We start from the raw sequence: 20,850 nt of genomic DNA, 5'->3' as shown, positions 1-20,850 counted from the left end.
GAACATTGAAACACTGAGAGTTTTTCTGGCCTTGTATAATAATCTTTTTAAAGACATTTCTCTACTGGTGAACAAGGATTTTCTGTAGGAAGGCAATGTAGTATGGCAAAAAAGAAGTAAGATTGGAATTGGGCATCTGTATTCAAATAATAACTGGGTTAGTAACTTACTATCTATCATTCTACCTTTGGTTTATCTCATCTGTAAAAGTGAGAGAATTGGACAACATCTTAAATGTTTATAACAGTAATATTTTCCCTAATTTGTAGACTATTTAAAGTCAGTCAGTTTGCAAGTCATCATGAATCATGGTACTAGAAAGTCTATTTTATGTGAAACTTCCCAAATATTAGTTATGTTTATTTATCTTTTCATTAATTTAATGGCATTAGTGCTAATTTAAGATAACCAAAAATGAATTTTTACTCATTCCCCTATTATCCAAGATATTATTAGAAAATATAGAATCAGTAGCTGACATGGATAAAAATCTAGGTTATTACAATATCAAAAACAATTCCATATTCTGACTTTGGGCAAAAAATTGTTTCTATTGTAAATAGGATTTAGAATAAAGAATATTTGTGTGATTTTATGCAGGAATCAGTAATGCACACCAAGCTTACAGGAATTCCAACTTTCCACTCTTATTTCAATCTGATAATCTAAATCTGGTTCAGTCAGATTGACCTAATAAACTAGTAAATTGGTACCATATATGAAAAACTGAGTCTAGGGCAAAGATAATTGGCCAGGATTGAGGAAATGTTGTAGGCAATATTCAAGTTGCAAGAATGACAAAACTTGGTATATTATTGCTTTTTATTTGCATTGCTATATCATTGAGAAACATCTAAAAAGCTCAAAATATGAAAATTAAAAATGAGGAGAAAAGCATTGTTTTATAATGCTGATGAGGAGAACTAAAGACAATTTTCTGAGTCCATTTCACATTTTAAACAATTGAAATAGAAACACATTGGGCATTTAGAATCTTTTCACATTTAAGTTATTAACTTGTGGTTATTTTATGCACTAGGTTCTTTTCTAAGCATTATTGTAGGAAGCATGAATTTTCCTTTCATTTCATAAATTGTCTTGCAGCCAACATATTTTCATCTATAAAAATTCAAATTGTACCCAAAACTCTACTTGTTCTTATTTTAAAATATTTTAGAACTAATACTTCTAATTCTTGGAAGAGGTGTATAACTGATATGTTGAATCTTTTCATTGTGAAGCTATGGAAAAACAATTAGCATCCCTAAGCATCATTATTCCATCTCCTTCAGAAAAGCAGAAAAGCATGAAAATGAGTTTGATCAAATTTCACCAACCCCCATATTATGTTAAAAGGTGTTTAATGGTTGAAACCCTTGACCTTGCCTGGGATATGCCAGTTGAATCTTTTCCTGGATAGAGTTAAGTCAGAGTCAGATTTTCAATAAACTCAACAGCATACCTAATGTAACAGGTTCCCCCATCCACTAGTGGGGATCACGCCAGAGAGGGCAAACTGTCTTGTAAATTTTTTTCATGCCTCAAATCCTTCTGCCAACAAAACCTAGCATTTTCCCCTTGAAATTTTCTTAGCTAATAAAAGATTGATTTGTTTCTTTTCTCACTAGAAACAGCAATGTGGCTTTTGTCAAATAGTCAAATACATTCTTTTTTTTTTAATTTTTCAGTAAAGAAAATCAGGAAATCTAAAGTTCCATGTAACTAATATTTCAATCAAAACTGTAGAAATCTTCATAAAACTAGAATCATAACATGTGAAATCTCAAAGAAACAGGCAAAAAAGAGAAGAATCATAATTTTAGAGCTAGAGTGGCCATCTATTGCACACTTGCATTTTGCAGATGGAAAAATCAAGATTAAATATTGAGTGAAGTGACTAATGTTGCATGGGGGCAGTGAAGGGAAACTAGCAAGCCAAGATTTGAACTCAAATTCTCTAGCTCAAAATCCAGAACTCATTCCATTTACCACACTAACTTTAATCTTTAGTACATTGTAATTAGTGTGCACTTGATTTGTTTATCAATACTTCTGCAGCAAAATGTTGTTTTTTTTTTATATATAGATTTTTAACATAGTTTAAAGTGTAGTTAGGAGTTTAGTATTTCCTTTGTAATTAAGACCTGTGAGTCAAGTACTTTCATCGATTCTAATTTTAAAGGTATTCCATGGTCATTTTTTTTTAATGCCAGAAGGGAATTTGTGAGTTATCCTATCCAACACCATAAATTTATAGGTGAAGATGCTGAAGGACAGAGAAGTTATGTAATGTGCCCAAAAGCACAAGAGATAGTAAGTTTATAGACATAATATCACAAGGAATTGTATGGAAAATTACCTTGAAGTTACAGAACAAGAATGTAAAGTAGAAATAGAAAAAAAAAAATCACCATTTACCACTTGAAAGAGATTCCAGGAAGAAAACTTCCAAACATGTTATAACTTAATTTCAACATCCCCATGTTAAGGAGAAAATATTGCAAGCAACAACAACAAAAAATTAAATACTGCAGAAATACAGTCACAAGACCTAGCAACTTCTACTCTAAAAGACTGTAGGTCTTGGAACATTATATTGCAAATAAAGTTGAGTATAATCCTGAACTTTAAAAAAATTGGATATTATACAAACAAAGACTTTAAAGATATTTTTAACAAAAAGACCAAAATTCAATAGCAAATTCGATATAAAAGGTCGAGAAGGAATATAAGTAAAATATCAAAGTTTAAATATAAGCATTCATTAAGGTAAATCTGTTAACTTATTATATATATGAAAATGTTGTTTGGGTTTGGAGATCAAATCCAGAACTTTTTTTTCATAAAATTGCAATGTCTATTAATACCTTTATTTAAATATTTGCATAAATAATAATAATCATGCTATATAGAAAAATGTTATAATAATATGCAGATTTAATGAATATCAGAACCTAGAAAACTCAAAACCAAAAACCAAATCAGTTTTTTTCCTGGATACTTCTGGTGCCAAACAGCTTTTTTTTTTCCTCCTTTTTTCTCTTTTCTTTTTAGCTAAACATCTGGTATACCACTAGTCTTGTTAAAATCTGATCCTGACTTCTTTCCTTCAGAAGCAGAAGAAATCCCCCAGACTGTACTTATTACAAAACTGCTATGGGTTTCAGGCAGCTACTAGAGCAGCTTTGGCAGTGGATGGCCTCAAGCTATTTTGAGTCTTAGAGGCTTGGAAAGGTCAGTTCTTCAGACCTTATTGCAAACCTATTTAAATGTGTTAATTTTGCCTATGCCCTCTAGATATTCAATTTGTAAGTATGTAATTACTCTAAGATCTTAACTAATATCTTTGTCTGGAATGACCTTTGGTGAATCTGACTAAGGTCCAGAGGAAATGTCTTATTTGTTAGCTTTTAGTCTCATATCTTGAGGCTTCTTTCTTCTTCATCGCCAGAACAGAAAATTTGGAGAAAAACATTATAAAATCCTCAAACTAAATTCTAAAATAATGATTATTTTAGAAACTAAATCTCTTAGCCCATCACCATTGCCTAAACATTTTCCTAAAACGGTATTATTACAAGCACAAAGATTCTAGAGCAGTGTGGGACCATAGAGGTCATGTTCTTCATTTTATAGTGATGAAACAGACAAAGAGACAAAGACAGAAACACAGAATAACAGAGGGACAGACAGAATCTGCTCAAAATTAAACCACTAAGTAACAGCTAGGAACATAATCTTTTAAAATAATCTAGCGATGAATTTCTGAGAACCCCACAGACAGGACATTCAAATTAATTTCTAAAACTTTCTAAAGCATTTATAAAAATGGATAATATGTTCAATAGAATTAAAGTGTATAACCTGGGATTTGTGGTGATAAACTTGAAGCTGGAATAGAGCATATTTTAATTAAAACACTATATATGGGGTATAAATGTAACTTTAATTTAAAAAAATCTAATCAAAAATGTTTTTGTGCATCCCAGGATAAGCTTGCTAATGCCCAACTTCATTCATTAAAATCTGGAAGAGCTCTGAAGACTACCTGTGGTTCAAGCTTCAGCAATATTACTCTTTCTCTTTCCTTTTTTATTCCTCTTAAGTTTCCACCATTGGAATGTGAGCTTCTTGAGAGCAGGGTCTATGTTTCTGCCTTTTTTTTTTTTTTTTTTTTTTTTTTAATTTCCCTAGCATTTAACAGTGCTTGGCAATAGCTAGTGCTTAATAAAGGCTTGTTGACTAATCCATTTTCTTAATGACACACAAGAGTTCTTGGGTAGGAAGAGGAGGGAACCTCAAAAGACTAGAAACTACTGAACTAGGAAGAAATGATCCTCAAGATCAAGATCACCCCCAAAAAGAATAAATTGCATTTGGAAGAACATATCAACAAAAAGTGTTAATATTCAATAATGTAAGCTCTGATAGACTGAAAAGGAAAAAAACAACTTGGGAACTGGGAAACTTAGGTTCTACTTTTGGCTATTTACTAGTTGTAATGCCTTAGATAATTAATGAACCTCTATGAAACTCAGTGGCTTCATTTTAGCCCTGATAGTTATTAATTGTATAACTTTGGGCAACTGAAGTTTCTGATGCTCAATTTCCTCATCTGTAAAGTAAGTGGTTTGGGATTAATAACATCTACCATCTATAATTACATTGGAAATGACCATAAATTTTGTAAAATCAAAGATTGGGACTAGGTTTTCTTCCAAGTCTATAATCCTATAATCCTATGGATCCCTTTTATTGAAGCTGGAATGCCTAAAAGTTTTTGTTTTTTACATTTTACAAGCTGCTACAAATGCTGCCAAAAGAAGCTTTGCTCTTCTATTTCTGAATGACAAAAAAAGAACATTTGGTAAAATGCAAGGTTTATAATAAATGATCTTTCATGTCCCTTCCAGCTTTTAAATTCCATGCTTCTCTGATTCTTTGAACTTAATATAGCCACTAGATATTAAACAATAATTTACTCCATTCAGTCTAGGCAAGAATCACTTGTAAATAGAATTAACTCTTTCCCTCAGGAAATTAGAGGCTACCTTGCCTCACTACTTATAAACCAAAGTTTGGCAAAGTGTGTCAAAATCACAAAGTCCCTAAGATAGAATTGGAAAAGCATGGAAAATCTAACCTCATATTGGAAGAAAGTCAATCCACAGTAAAATGTGGAAGGGAAAGAAGAATCAGTTACATCACAAGAGTTTAGCCAGGTTTCCTCTGTCTAGAAAGATTGTGCAGCCCCATAAATACCATTTAGTTTCTTTTTTTTTTCCTCTTTCCCAAATTTCTCAAATGAATGATCTACATATTCTCTCCATTTTTCCTTACTTTTTATAGGAAGCCTTTCTTAGTCTTTTCTAATCTTGGGGTCTTACCTGTGGAAATATTCTCAATTTATTCTCTATATAACTTATTTGTATATAGTTATTAGTATGTTTTATCTCCCATTAGATTTTGACCTTCTTCAGAACAAGGACTATCTGGGGAGAAGGATGTTGCTGGGTTTTCCTTTTTTATTTTTGCCTTTATTTTTACACTTACCACTAACCACAGTTACTGGTATATAATAAGCACTTAATAAATGTTACATGAATAACATTTAAATCTTCCTTAAACTCCTGACTTTCTTCCTGATGAAACTTCTGAAGCAGTTCTCTCGAAAATCAACAATCATAACATTTCTGTCAGAATCGAATAAAAGAAAGTTATTGAAATTTTAACAGCTGGGCTTCTTTCTTGATTTGTCTCTGGCAGTTGACATCATCAACTTTTTGCTCTTTTGACTTATCTGATTCTACACTATCCTGATTTCCCTCCTACCTTTGTTTTTTGTTTCCATTGAGAAAGTTTGTCTTCTTCCCATTGGAGGCTTATAGGTAACTCTAGATTATCACTTCTAAAGTATGATATCTGTATATAAAGTATATTTCTGTATATATGTGTGTGAGTCTGTATACTTAAGACTCTAAAGCCTCTTTGATATAATCTTCCAAATATGAAATTCAACTCTGTACCTACAAATCTGTAGTCTAGTGGTCCATCTTTAACACTGTACTGAGACATTTTCATTTGAATATCTTGCTTTTACCCCAAAACCAACATGTCCAAGTGAAATTTGATCATCTTTTTTCATTATGATTATTTTCTGTATTTATATCAATTCTCATAGTTACTTAGGTTAAAAACCATCTCTATTTTTACTTTCATTTACCATCTTTACTTAGCACCCAAACTTATTGGTTTCTGCTTTTTAAATCTCATATTTGTCCTTTTCTTTCCATTTCCCCTACTACTGCCCATGTCTATATTCTTGTGACTTCTTACCTGGATTGTTAAACAGCCTCCTTGACCTAAATATCTCCTACATCTTTCTGTATTATACTCTGCTTCCAGATTCATCTTTCTAAAATGCTATTCTGATTATGTTATTATCTGCCCCAGAACTTAATGTGACTTTTAATTGCCTGTAGGATAAATGTTAAATTCCTTGTCCTGACAATCAAGGGCAAACTTGATTTGATGAATCCTTGGCATCATTCTCACATTATCTCAAACAATTTCCTTCCATGAGCCCTTTGTTTAAGCAAACTAATCTTACTGCTCTGGTCAAAAATAAAATCCCTGATCATTCTTTTTATGCATATTTGTTCATGGTATATCACTTTTGCTTCCACCAAATAAATCCTACCCATCCATTCCAAAATCTGAGAGTTGTAATAAATTGCAATTTTTTCTATGAGTCAGTACAGAACTACAACAACCAAAAAGCTAATTAGATCTCATACTGAAAAAGAAAAGAGATATGTAACCAAGATGAGTTAGCTTATAGTCCCATTATATTTTGCTCTTTTCAGGCTACATCTGAAATACAATGCTCAATTCTGGGTGCCAAATTTCAGTAAAAAACATTGATGAACTTGAGAAATAGGTATGGTTGGTTTATGACCTTAGACTTATGCTAGGAAGAGGTTGAAATAACTAGTACTGTGTAGCCTGGAGAAGATGGGAATACTCTAGTATATACTTGTGGTAAAGTTTATGAAATCAGTAATTATGGATTTAAAAAACTGATGTAGATTAGATTTATTCTTTGTGAGAAGCAAGAACTAGGAGATATGTTATAAAGACTCAGTTTTTAGTTAAATAGACAGAAGAACTTCCTAAATTATTAGAGCTGCCCCCAAATAGAATGGCCTATTTCATGTGGATTAGATTCATACCTAGTGGAAGTAGTCAGATGATGGTTAGATAACTACTTGTCAGAGTTATCGTAGGAAAGATTCTTGATAATGAATTGTTTGGATTATAGATCTGCTAATGTTTCTTCATACTCTCTGGATTCCACTGATTAGAGATCCAAATGTCATTGTTTACAAAATTATTTTACAGCCTACAGATTTATATTGATATACTCATCTTCTAAAATCCTTTGATTTTATTTTCTGAACCATTTATCCATAGTTTTCACATAACTGGTGCTCATTAAATACCATAAATGCATACCATAACATAGACATATAGCAAATAGGTCAATCACATTGTAAATTTTAAGAGTGCATTAGCTAAACACATCACAGGAATAATGGAAAATTCATTCCAGATTCACATAAGTATGTTTTTCATGTCCTGTGATATTATTAATTGTAATAACCTCTCGGGGTTCTACCTCCCAGTCTGTAAGTATTTTAAATCTGTGGTTATTTCTCCAAAAGGACTACTCATATATCAGAGTTCAAAGTATGCTTTATAGTTCTTCTTCCTAAAACTAAAGCTTCATGATTTGCCTACTAAAACACTTACCTTTAAAAGTTGTCTAATGGAGATAATTATCTTTTAAAGCAAAAACAATTCCTAAGCAATCACAATGTTGGGAAAAATGGGCACAACCTGACTACATTTATAGTAAAAAAACATACATAGAAAAATATATAATCAAAACAACTCATTTCTTTAGTAGTAAATGTAGCCTTTCCTATTTTTGTGATTACTATACACTCCTCCAGCATCTCTGCTGGGCAAATGGCTCATTTTTGGTTCCAAGGCCCAATTTATTAGCTATTCTACTCTAGACTGCCAGGAATACTTCTTTCTTTAAGCTTTCTCTACTGTCAGAGGTCATATTTCTTGAAACTTCTTCGGGACAGACTGTCTTCAGAGGTGGCAAGATTAGATTTTAAAAGACCACAGATGTAGAGCCAATCCTCAGCCAAATTGCCCCTATAATTCTATCATCTTTCACACTTTATAAAGAAACAAGGTAGAGACATGCATTAGTATTTCATTTAACACATTAACATCTTTGATATCTTGGAAACTTTGTTACATGTTTATTCCTTAGTTCCTGTGATTAAATCAGCTAGACTGGTGGGTAAAGACATGTCCCTTGAAAACATATTTTTATATTTGAAATTTATAAAAAGCATTTATTTTAGTAGGTTGTGTCTTAAAATTTTTAAGAAATAAAGAATGTAAAGAAAAAAACAATATATATATATATATAAACTATAGATATAAGCAGGCCAGTAATTCTGTCCCAATGAAGTAAAAGTTTTAGTCACTAAAATTATATGTGTGCATTATTGGATCCTTTTAATTTATTCCAAAAATCATTAAATACCTTCTACATACAAAGCACTTCATAGAATGCAAAAAAAGTAAAAGTTGATCATTGCCCCCAAGATACATAATCAACTGAGAGTAACTAAGCCATGAACCTTATAATAATAGAATACAATAGAATGAAAATCATTTATTGGTGTTTACTATATAACAAGAAGTAGAAGAAAATATTTAATAAGTAGTATATATGTCATATAAACAAATTGTTATAAAAGTTCAGAGAAGGAACAGAAAATGCCTAGAAAATTTCATTGTTTAGGTTGCATTTTAGAAAGTCTACAGGGGATGAAAATTTAAATAGGAAGGGACTATTCAAAACTGAGACAGTGATGTGAACAAAGATGTCAAAGCAGGAAAGTTCAATATTTAGTAGAGATAAACTAGACAAATTTGTTGATAGTTATAGGGAGTAATGACTAGATATGATTAATTTTTGTGTCAAAGACAGATACATTGGCAGCAATCAATTCCATTCCTGCTTCCATATATATATTTTAGAAAAATTGCATCTCTTTGAAATAGAAATCTATCCGAGTTTTGAGTTACTTAAAAAAGTTGAGCACAAACCAGAAAATTTCATTTGTTCCTCTGCAATTTTAAAAACATTTTTTATATGATAGTTCAAATACCCAGTGAAACTAAGATATTTTCATCAATCCAGATCTATGATTTGTGAGGTGAAGTGACTGCATATTTCACAACAATAATTTGGTCATGGGACAAACAATGAATGGGAAATAACAAACTATTCCAGTTTTCCTAAAACATAGGTTACATAAATTGGAATGGAAGAAAAAAAGAAAGAAAAAGAGAGAGAGGCAGAGAGACACAGAGAAAGAGACAGAGAGAGACAGAGAGAGATAAGGTGGGGAGAGGGAAGAGGGAAGGTTCTACCCCCATTTTTACTACTAGCTTGCTGTATGATACTAGGCAAGTCAAGTTACCTGTATGACCCTTATATAACGGTAGATTTAGAGAGAAAAGAGACCTTAGAAGCCCCCTAGTCCCACTTTCTCATTATATCAGTGAAGAACCTGAAGTACAAGGGTATAAGAGGACTTCTCTTGGTGTATACAGCTAATCAGTAAATAACAGAGCTGAGATCTGAACCCAGCTCTTCTTAACTCTAAATCTAGTCTTTATTCTCTTTACTACTATTTGTTTAGTTGTTTCAGTCATGTAAGACTTCCTGACCCCATTTGGGGTTTTCTTGGAAAAGATACTCGAGTAATCTACCATTTCCTTCTCCAATTCATTTTACAGATTAGGAAGTGAGATAGTTAAGTGACTTGCCCAGGGTCATATGGCTAATAAGTGTCTCAGCCCAGATTTGAATTCACAAATATGAGTCTTCCTGATTCCAAGCCCAATTCTCCATTCAATGTGCCACCTAATTGCCATTTCCTGTAATTTTTTTTTTTTTTAATTTCCTTTGCCTTTAGAATAAAAGGGTCAGAACTGATGATATCTAAAGACTTTCTGGCTCTAGAAATCAATTGTCCCTTTCACAGTAAATACATTGGCAGTTTTACTTGAGGGCCCTACCCCTCTTTTGGTCCCCACTCATTGCCTTAGGGAAAAGTTTGAGGTTTTTCCCTGAATTGAAGCTTTACATTCTGTGTGTCCACACAAACTACTGCTATTGCTTCACACCCACACCTTTAGCCTTCCACAGAAATGTTCCAGTAGTTTGCTGATTCAGCAAAGCAAGGGAATTATCATCCCCATAGATGGTCTTGAATTATCAAGCGGCTGTATGCACACTATTCTGAAAACAAAGATTGCTCTCCAAAGACCATTATGTGTTACATATGTTTTCCTTCTCTCTAAAACTCTGGGGGGAAATACATCAACTTATGAATAAATATTGTGGCCTTTAGAACAATTGAAGCACACACAAGTGTGTGGAAGGTTAGCATAGCTTTTCCACATGGGAAAGAAAGTGTGACCCTGTCAAAAGGACCATAACAGGTCATATTCCTCCCTCCTGTTTGGAAATAAGTCATCTGATGTGCCAAATTGGTGTTTGATGGATCAGAACAACAATTATATTTTGACTTATTCTAGTGTGTGATTTCAAAACTTTAATAGAGGAAATTTTTTAACTTCTTTTCTCTGTGTGTGCATGCATACATATAGATATACATATACAAATATACAAGTTTTTGATTATTATACATTATTAATAAATAAATATATTACAGATATATTATATATACAATATGGCTATTAATTATAGATTAAGATTAATAGAATGGTATACTATAAAGTATGATGAATTTGTAATCAGAAGATGAGTTTTAATCTTCTTCTGATACTTACTGTGTGAGCTTGGGCATGTTGATTAATATTTCTAGGTCTCAATTTCTTCATCTCTAAAATGGGGGAACTGAATCAAGTCTAAGGTCCCTTCCATCTCTAAAGTCCAATGATCTTATGTTCATTTTTTCTTATGTCTCATCTCATGTTTATTTAAGACTCTCAATTATATTACTACTATTCATTTAGTTAATTTAGCATTACTTTGACCAGTCTTGATATTAAATGTCCTCTACAATTGGTCACATCTAGTGTAGTCAATAAGAAAGTCAAGTCAAGTCTTTGTCATAGAATTCCATAGCTAAGAACTGAAAGAAAAAAATAATTCTATGATTGTCTCATCCAACACATTCATGTTATAAATAAGAATACTAAAGCCCAAGGAAATTAGATGAAATATCAAGGGTCAAGCAGCACAAGTAAGTAGTAAAGTAGCAAGCCTTATGACATTTATTGTTGAGATCTAACCTAAATGATTTTCACTACAAAACAATTTCTATTCCATATATCTTTCATCTTCTGTGGATACCAATTCAACACTACTGTGCCATGATTTTCCTATTATTTTTGTAGGTATTTTGCAATATGGAGCTTACAGGAGGAGGATGGACAGTAATACAACATCGTGAAGATGGGAGTCTGGATTTTCAAAGAGGTTGGAAAGAATATAAAATGGTAAGATAAATGCTTGATCCTAATTTGGAATGTTTTACTGTCAAGTTATTTGTATTACACTGTTCAACCCTCAAAATATAAAACCTAATAATAATATTTTCCCCATTATTTTAGGCCAACTTTGCAGAAACTTTGTAGTAGAAGGATAAGTTTATGATAGTGGCATTTCCCTCAAATATAACACAAATTTCATATGTGCCTAATATGAAACAATACCTGAGCAAAATGAAATATTAAGCCAATTAGTAGAATATTGACTGCATTTAGACTTCTAATCATCATAGACTGAGCCTCTTTTAATAATGAAACCCTTTTTAATTTATATCATATACAAAGTGTATCTTGCTATTAAGTTGTAAGCCTCTTGAAAACAGGGACTATTTAAAAAAATTCTCTTTGAATGTCTAGGGCCTTGCATAGTAATTATAAATTATAGTAATTACTTAATAAATGTATGTGGAATTGTCAAATTAAAATTTTATCCCTTCTTGTATGGGGGACACTTTTGGCAATAGATCATGCTTAGGAATGGGGATGGTATTATACCTATATTAGTTTGCTTATCTTTGTGCTTATGTATAGATGATGATGGTGTTCATTTACCATCAATAGAAATATTTTGAGTTATTGTTTCCTAGTAGCTTTAAGGAATTTAGACTGATACAAGCTCATTGCATTGTTCATGACTGAACATAAGCAAAATGACTACTGTGAAGATAATTGTTGTTTTGCACCAAGATAGTGAAATGGAGAAATTCCATGAAAAATTTGATAAGATTATTCAAAACAAGTCAAGTATGTTTATTATATATTTATTGAGATCAATATTAAATTGGGCTCAAGAAATATGTTTTGTTGCCTGTGGTATTAGAAGCTCTTGAATATGAACAGCAAGATATGACTTTTTTTAGGGAAGGAAAGACAATGAGAACTTTGATGGGATCAGGTTATTTATTAGGAAAATTATTATTATTTTGTCTCTATTAAGAAAAATGAGTTTCAAATAATTAATATTAGAACTAACATAATTAAGTCATAATGGGTACTAGATTTATCTGAGATAATACTCAAGAAAGGACTAAGTACTTGAAATTGTTTCAAGTCTCATTTTCAGGAAAAAATATTCTAGAATAGTGAAATAAAAATGATCATAACACATCTGTGTTTGGGAAATTTTAAGAAGTGAGAAATAGCATATTACCAATGTAAATGGACAAAAGTGCTGGTCTACAACAGCAGAAACAAGTTTTAAAAATAGATGAATGTCACATAAAATGCCAGAAAAATTCTAGAAGTGATTATTAAACACATTCTATTACTTCAGAAAGATAATAGTGCTAAGAGAACTAAGTCCATTTTTTGATATAATTAATAAGCTGATAGAACAGCAGAAGGCAATAACCATTATTCAAAAAGACATTTGACTGTATACTTGTAAATTTATTTTGTGGAATAACAGTACATCATATACATACACACATACATACACACACATGCATACACACATATACATACATACCAACACAAACACTAAAATACAGACGCTGTAGACATAATTTTCTTTATTTGATCAAAACTTATTTCATTTTCTCTTCTTATACATATCCCTCTTAAAATATTCCTCATTTTTGTTGTGACTCTCAGTTCCTTCAGCATTTAATAGCCATTTATGAGCTATGTGAGGTTTTTGAACTTTCATCATTAGCACAAATTTTCATTTGCTATTAAGTTAGAATTTGAAGGATGGAGAATAAGAAGTGCATAGATGTCAAATGTAAATGTAGAGATATCAAGATATCTAGAATGTAGAGATACATGAACAGATGTATATGTAAATCTGATTAGAATCAAAGTAGAGTGATAACACTCAACAAATGGGAGAGAGTGAGGATAACATTCCTATAATTGTTTTTCTCATTGTTAAGACAAATACTTTTTAATATTGGTGACATTCCAAAGCAGGGAATTATACACCATATCATATTAAATGTCTTGGCAAACTAGACATATACAAGAAAAGTGACATGTAAAGCATAGAATTGATCCTTATCTTTTAAGTATTTACCAAAAATCTTCATTTTTAGGAAATGATTTTTCATAATTGGAATGTTGTTTAAGTTATACTGGAGTCTTAGCTTTTTAAGGCTATCAGCTTCTGTTTGATAAGGAATATTTTCATACAGTTATTTTCTTTTAATATACTAAAACTTGTAAAGTATTTCAGACATATATTATTTCTAGAATGTTTAGGAAATGTAACGTTTCTGATTGCTGAGGCCATTAGTGCAGAAGTGAGAGAAGAAATGTTATTCTATTATAAGAATTGATGGCCTTGTTTTAACTTGAATTGATTACATCAAAACAAGTGGTCTATCACAGCCTTCCTTCAGCATTGAGCTTTTGCCTGAAAGAAATGTAATAATTTTCTTTAAAAAAAAAACAACTTTTAGTAATAGCTTTTTTATTTTCAAAATGCATGCAAAGATAATTTTCAACATTTAGCCTCGCAAAACCTTGTGTTCCAATTTTTTCTCCCTCCCCCCAACCTTCCTCTTTTTGACAAGTAACCCAAGATAGGTTAAATAGGTGCAATTCTCTAAACATATTTCCACATTTATCATGCTGCACAATAAAAATCAGATCAAAAAAAGGAAAAAAAATGAGAAACTAAAACAAAAGCAAGCAAACAACAACAAAGGTGAAAATTCTATGTTGTAATCCACATTCAGTCCTCATAGTCCTTTTCCTGAATGCAAATGGCATCACAAATCTATTGGCATTGTCCTGAATCACCTCATTGTTGAAAAAAATACTAGTCCCTCACAGCTGATCATCATATAATTTTGCTGTGTACAATGTTCTCTTGGTTCTACTCACTTCACTTAGCATCAGTTCATGAAAGACTCTCCAGGACTTTCTAAAATCATCATGTTGATCATTTCTTATAGTACAATAAGCCATTACATTTATATATCATAACTTAATCAGCCATTCTCTAACTGATGAGCATCCACACAGTTACTAGTTCCTTGTCACTAAAAAAAGGGCTGCTGACAACAGTTTTGCAGATGTGGGTCCATTTCCATTTTTTAACAATCTCTTCGGGATACAATCCCAGTAGAGACACTGCTGCATCAAAGGGTATTCCCATTTTGATAGTCCTTTGGGCATAGTTCCATGTTGCTCTTCAGAATGGTTGGATAAGTTCATAACTCCACCAACAAAGTATTAGTGGCACAGTTTTCCCACACATCTTCCAAAATTTATCATTATCTTAGCCAAGCTGAAAGGTGTGTAGTGGTACCTTAGAGTTGTCCTAGTTTGCATTTCTCTGATCAATAGTAGTTTTGAGCACTTTTTTCATATGATTAGAAATGTCTTTAATTTTTTATTATATCCTTTGGCCATTTATCAATTGGCAAACGACTTGTATTCTAAATTTGAATCAATTCTCTATATATTTTAGAAATGAGGCCTTTATCAGAACTTCTAGATGTAAAAATTTTCCCCCAGTTTTCTGCTTCCCTCCTAATCTTGCCTGTATTGGTTTTGTTTGTACAAAATATTTTTAATTAACATATTCACAATTATCCATTTTTCATTGCATAATGTTTCTATTTCTTCTCTGGCCATAATTTTTTTTTTCTTTCTCCTCAGATCTGAGAGATAGACTATGCCTTATTCTCCCAATTGCTTATAGTATTACCTTTTACATCTAAATCATGAATCCATTTTTACCTTATCTTGTTAGGTAGGTGCCGTATAGGGTGTTAGATGTTGGTCAATGCCTAGTTTCTGCCATACTGTTTTCTAATTTTTCCAACAATTTTTGTCCAGAAGTTGAAGTCTGGGTGTGATGACCGCGTATTTTAAAATCAGCCAGAGTAAGGAATTCAGGTTAAGGGAAAATCATCAATCTTTATTCTTTGTGGAGATGAAGGGGGATGGCGATATCAATGTGAGCAGCCGCGACACAAATCCAGCCAGCAGTCTCTCTCTGCCTCTCTTCCTGACCCTCTGCCTCCACCCACCAAAATCGTCCCTACGTCATTTCCTATACAACATATCAGGACTTGCACAAAGAGTGGGCAGGGCCATTCTTTCTCCAAGCATATATATTAATAGAGTATGGTCCAATTACTATTTAGCCTCATGTGCTTAGGACCTCAGTGCATCAACTCAAGCTTCAACCCATTATATCTGGGTTTATCAAACATTAGATTACTATAATCATTGGCCACTATGTCTTGTGAACCTAACATATTTCACTCATCAACTACTCTATTTCTTAGCCAGTACTAAATAGTTTTGATGAGAGCTGCTATAGAATATAGTTTTAGGTCTAGTACAGCTAGGCCACCTCATTTGCATTTTTTTTTCATTAGTTCCCTTAAAATTCTTAACATTTTGCTCTTCAGATGAATTTTGTTATTATTTTTTTCTGGTTCTATAAGTAATTTTTTGGTGGTTTGATTGGTATGGCACTGAATAAGTAAATTAATTTAGGTAGAATTGTCATTTTTGTCATATTAGCTCAGCCTAGAAATGTAATAATTTTCAACGTCAGTCTTACCAACTTCTCTTTTTTTTTAAATTTTTTATTGTAACTTTTTTTTTGACAGAACATATGCATGGGTAATTTTTTACAACATTATCCCTTGCACTCACTTCTGCTCTGATTTTTCCCTTCCTTCCTTCCATCCCCTCCCCTAGTTGGCAGGCAGTCTTATACATGTTAAATAAATTATAGTATATCCTAGATAGAATATATATGTGCAGAACCAAACAGTTCTCTTATTGCACAAGAAGAATTGGATTCAGAAGGTAAAAGTAACCTGCGAAGAAAAACAAAAATGTAGTTTATACTCATTTCCCAGTGTTCTTTCTCTGGGTGCAGCTGATTCTGTCCATCACTGATCAATTGGACTTGAATTAGATCTTCTCTTTGTCAAAGAAATCCACTTCCATCAGAATACATCCTCATACAGTATTGTTGTTGAAATATATAATGATCTCCTTGTTCTGCTCATTTCACTCAGCATCCAGTTCATTTAAGTCTTTCCAAGCCTCTCTCTATTCATCCTGCTGGTCATTTCTTACAGAGCAATAATATTCCATAGCATTCATATACCACAATTTACCCAATCATTCTCCAATTGATGGGCATCCATTCATTTTCCAGTTTCTAGCCGCTACAAAAAGGGGTGCCACAAACATTCTTCCCTTATTTAGTATCTCTTTGGTATATAAGCCTAGTAGTGTCACTGCTGGATTGATAACTTTTTGGGCATAATTCCAAATTGCTCCAGAATGGTTGGATTCATTCACAACTCCACCAACAATGCATCAATGTCTCAATTTTCCCACATCCCCGCCAACATTCATCATTATTTTTTCCTGTCATCTCAGCCAATTTGACAGGTGTGTAGTAGTATCTCAGAGTTGTCTTAATTTGCATTTCTCTAATCAATAGTGATTTGGAACACTCTTTCATATGAGTGGAGGTAGTTTCAATTTCATTATCTTAAAATTTTCTGTTCTTATCCTTTGACCAGTTATCATTTGGAGAATGGCTTGATTTCTTATAAATTAGGGCCAATTCTCTATATATTTTGGAAATGAGGTCTTTATCAGAACCTTTAACTGAAAAAATGTTTTCCCATTTTATTGCTTCCTTTCTAATGCTATTACATTAGTTTTGTTTGTACAAAGAATTTTTAAATTTGATGTAATCAAAATTTTCTATTTTATGATCAATAATGATCTCTAGTTCTTCTTCACAAATTCCTTCCTCCTCCACAATTCTGAGAGATAAACTATCCTATGTTCCTCTAATTTATTTATGATCTCATTCTTTATGCCTAAATCATAGACTCATTTTGATCTAATCTTGGTATATGGTATTAAATGTGAGTCCATGCCTAATTTCTGCCATACTAATTTCGAGTTTTCCCAGAAGGTTTTGTTAAATAATGAATTCTTATCCCAAAAGTTTAGCAACTTCTCTTAATTGCAAAATTTACTGTCTATTCTTCAGGTTTATGGTGTACATTCTTTGAGGAAAAAAAAAAAGCTTGTATTTTCAATTAAAAAAAAAAGATCTACAGAGTATTTTTATCTCAATTCAGTCCAATTCAACAAGCTTTTATTAAGCATTTACCAGTAATAGGCTCAAGAGATCAAAAGACAAAGTGAAAAAGAACTCTTATTTTCAAAGGTATATAACTTGTAATCAAGTAATTAGATACTGGACAAATGGAACTAATTGGAGAAAATATTAACAACAAAAGCAATGAAAAAATATTTCCTATGAGAGAAGGTTCCTCGACTAAACCTTGATAGAAACAGGGATTGGAAGAGGCAACTCTGAAGAGGAAGTGAAATTTAGACATGAAAGCCTGTACAAAGGCAAAGAAGTAAGAGATGTCAGATTAAGATCAGATAATGGCAAATAGGCTGGTTTGGCTGAAATGAAGAATGCTTGATAGGAATAAATATACATTTAACCTGGAAAGGTGGACTTGAACTAGACTCCGGAAAATTTTTAATGCCAAGCTAAGGAGTTTATATTTTATCCTAAAAGAATTAGGGGGCAAATGAAGCTTCCTGAACTAAGGAATGATTATGATTATGCATTGGGGAGATTATTTTTGTAATTTTATAATACTGACCTAGATTCTCCAAGAGATAGAATGCAATTCAAGGAAAGTGCAATGATTACCTGGCTTGGCCATCAGTATAGCAGAAGAATGCTTCTAATCACATAGCTCTGGATTTGGAATCAGAGGATCTAGATTTCTTTTCCACTTTTTTATTTATTTATTTATTTTTGCTTTCTACTTTGTAGCTTTGGTCAAGAATCTTAATCCCTACATTGTTCAGTTTCCTTAACTATATAACATGAAGGTCACAGCAGATATGTTTTAATGTGTCCTAAAACCAGGATCCTCTCATAAAAGTTACACATTCCCAGGGAAATAAATAGCCTACCAACACACACACACTAAAAATAGATGTTCTCACTGGCATTTTAAAAGTTTTTACATTGTAAAGTTTAGCCTTAGCCCAGAAAACACTTTCACTGGTTTTGCTTTTACTTGGTTTCTGTCATGATGAGATTTGAATCACTTCAGATTCATTAAAGTCAATACCCCTACAATTTGCAAAGCCAAGCAGTCTGCCTGGCTTGTTTGTTTTCTTAATAGGGTATTAAGGATAGGTTATCAACTTATTCTGACCAAAAAAGTAATGATTTTGTATATTGTAAAAGTAATAATTGCTGCTAGTAGAATTGTGCCTGGCACATAGTAAGTGATTAATAAATATTTAATCTTTATCTATTCTCTATCTGCCTATCTATCTGTTTTTACAATATTGCCATTAACCATATGAGAGGGGGATTGTAATTGGATAGAGACCATGCTATGTAAGATGTTCTGTTGAATGAAATGGAATACTTAGCCTGTAGAACATAAGATCTGGGAACAGGGAACAGAAAAGATGACAGATGAATATAAATATTTGAAGGGCTGCCATGTTGAAAAGGGATTATCCATGCTCTGTTTGTCCCCAGAGAACAGAACTAGTTTCATTGGGTGGAGGCAGATTTTGGCTTGATGCAAAGAAACACTTCCTGATTGTTTGAAAAATGGAAACTCTGGCTTCCTTATTACTGGAAGTCTTGAAGCAGTTTGAATACCTATTGGTTTCAGGAATATTCTAAAAGGATTTTAAATTCTGGTAGGAGTTGGAATAGATAAAAACCATGGAGGACTCTTTCCACTCTGTGAATTGTGATAATCATACCACAAGGCTCTAATTTACTACCTGGCATTGACTTCTGCACTATGAAGAAGATAAACACAAATATAAATAAACCCTATTTGCACAGTGTTTCTTATTGACACCAAACTTTAATAGTAAAGTCCATATTCTGTGTAGTTAGAGGTTTGTTATTTTTTGTTGTTTTAATTGTAGAAATTAAAGTCCATTTGCAACTAAGCAGGGAATGTATTGATAAATGAGGGGAATATCAAGCGTACTTTGAAGTATTTGAATTTTTTTTAAAGTATTTTGAGCTTTTCTCTAAACTTTCATACACCTATGCTGAGTTTCTAAGCAGTAGGAGAGTGAAAATGCCTAATTTTACTTTGTGACCTCTGGAAAGATAAAGCTCTATAACAGACCAACTTAGATGCTTTCTGTAGTTATTTATCTTACAGAAGATGAACCCCATAGGATATACCAAGTGTGTCTGGTTTCAATTTGTTTCATCTATAAAAAGTCAACACTTCCTATGAGCATTATCAGGCAAAATAAAGTAACAGAGATAATTGTTTTATGAACTTGGAACAACATGAAGCAAATTGAATATTCCTCCAGGTTTTGGCAAAGCTAATGAAAAGTGATTTTTTTTCCCTTCCTATTAATACATTTCTTGAGTAAAAAGTGGGTCTCTAGAGTTTTATTGTTGATTTTTATACTAGTATTAGTTTTTAGGGTTATTATTTTATTTTTATTTTTATTATTTATTATTTTAGGGTTATTATTAATTGAAAATTCCATCATTTTTACTTTGATTGTAATTCAGAGCAAAATGATCTTGAATGTTAATTTGCCATCTATGATAAATGTAGTGACTGAATCGTAGTAATAAACCTTTTCATATCAGTATTACAGGTAACTAAACAGTGTCATTACAGTGTAATGGCATAATATCCACATATATTACTCACTAACATGATTGTCTTATATTTTTTCCTTTCTGTCCTCACATTCTTTCCTTCTTTCTCTCCTTCCTTCCTTCCTTCCTTCTCTCCTCCCCTCCCTCCCTCCTTCCTAATTTCTCTAGTTTCTCTATATTTATCTTTTTATCTTTCATTTCTTTTCAAAATCTTTTGTTTCTACTTATCTATTCTTTTCCATTTTCTTCTCTCCTCTTCTGTGTTTCTTTTTTCTTTCCTCTCCTGTCTTCTTTGTTCCTCTCCTCTTATCTTCTCTCCTCTCTTTTCTTTTCTGTGTTTTATCTTCTCTCTTTTCTGTTCTCTTCTCTACTCTTGTCTCCTCTTTTCTCTTCTGCATTTATTGGACACTGGATATATATACATAGTTCTGTGCTAGGTGCTCAAAGGAAATAAACTAAAAAGTAAAAGGTATATCTGATCTCCCTAGGGAACTTAAAAAACATTTTGAAATAAATGACACAATTACCCAAAGCTATCTATT

At 32.2% G+C, this 20,850-nt stretch overlaps 1 protein-coding gene across 2 annotated transcripts in view; it reads left to right on the top strand.

The window, feature by feature from the left end:
- ANGPT1 (angiopoietin 1) overlaps positions 1 to 20,850 on the top strand; it is a 331,085-nt gene that overhangs the window by 251,304 nt on the left and 58,931 nt on the right. For both annotated transcript variants that reach the window (XM_031947117.1, XM_031947116.1), the window contains exon 6: positions 11,524 to 11,625. In XM_031947117.1, coding sequence (XP_031802977.1) covers positions 11,524 to 11,625 — 102 coding nt within the window. The remainder of the gene's footprint in view (positions 1 to 11,523; positions 11,626 to 20,850) is intronic.

Source organism: Sarcophilus harrisii, chromosome 1 (genome assembly GCF_902635505.1).
Source record: "Sarcophilus harrisii chromosome 1, mSarHar1.11, whole genome shotgun sequence".
Classification (NCBI taxonomy): Eukaryota; Metazoa; Chordata; class Mammalia; order Dasyuromorphia; family Dasyuridae; genus Sarcophilus; species Sarcophilus harrisii.
This window is presented reverse-complemented; position numbering and strand designations above follow the sequence as displayed.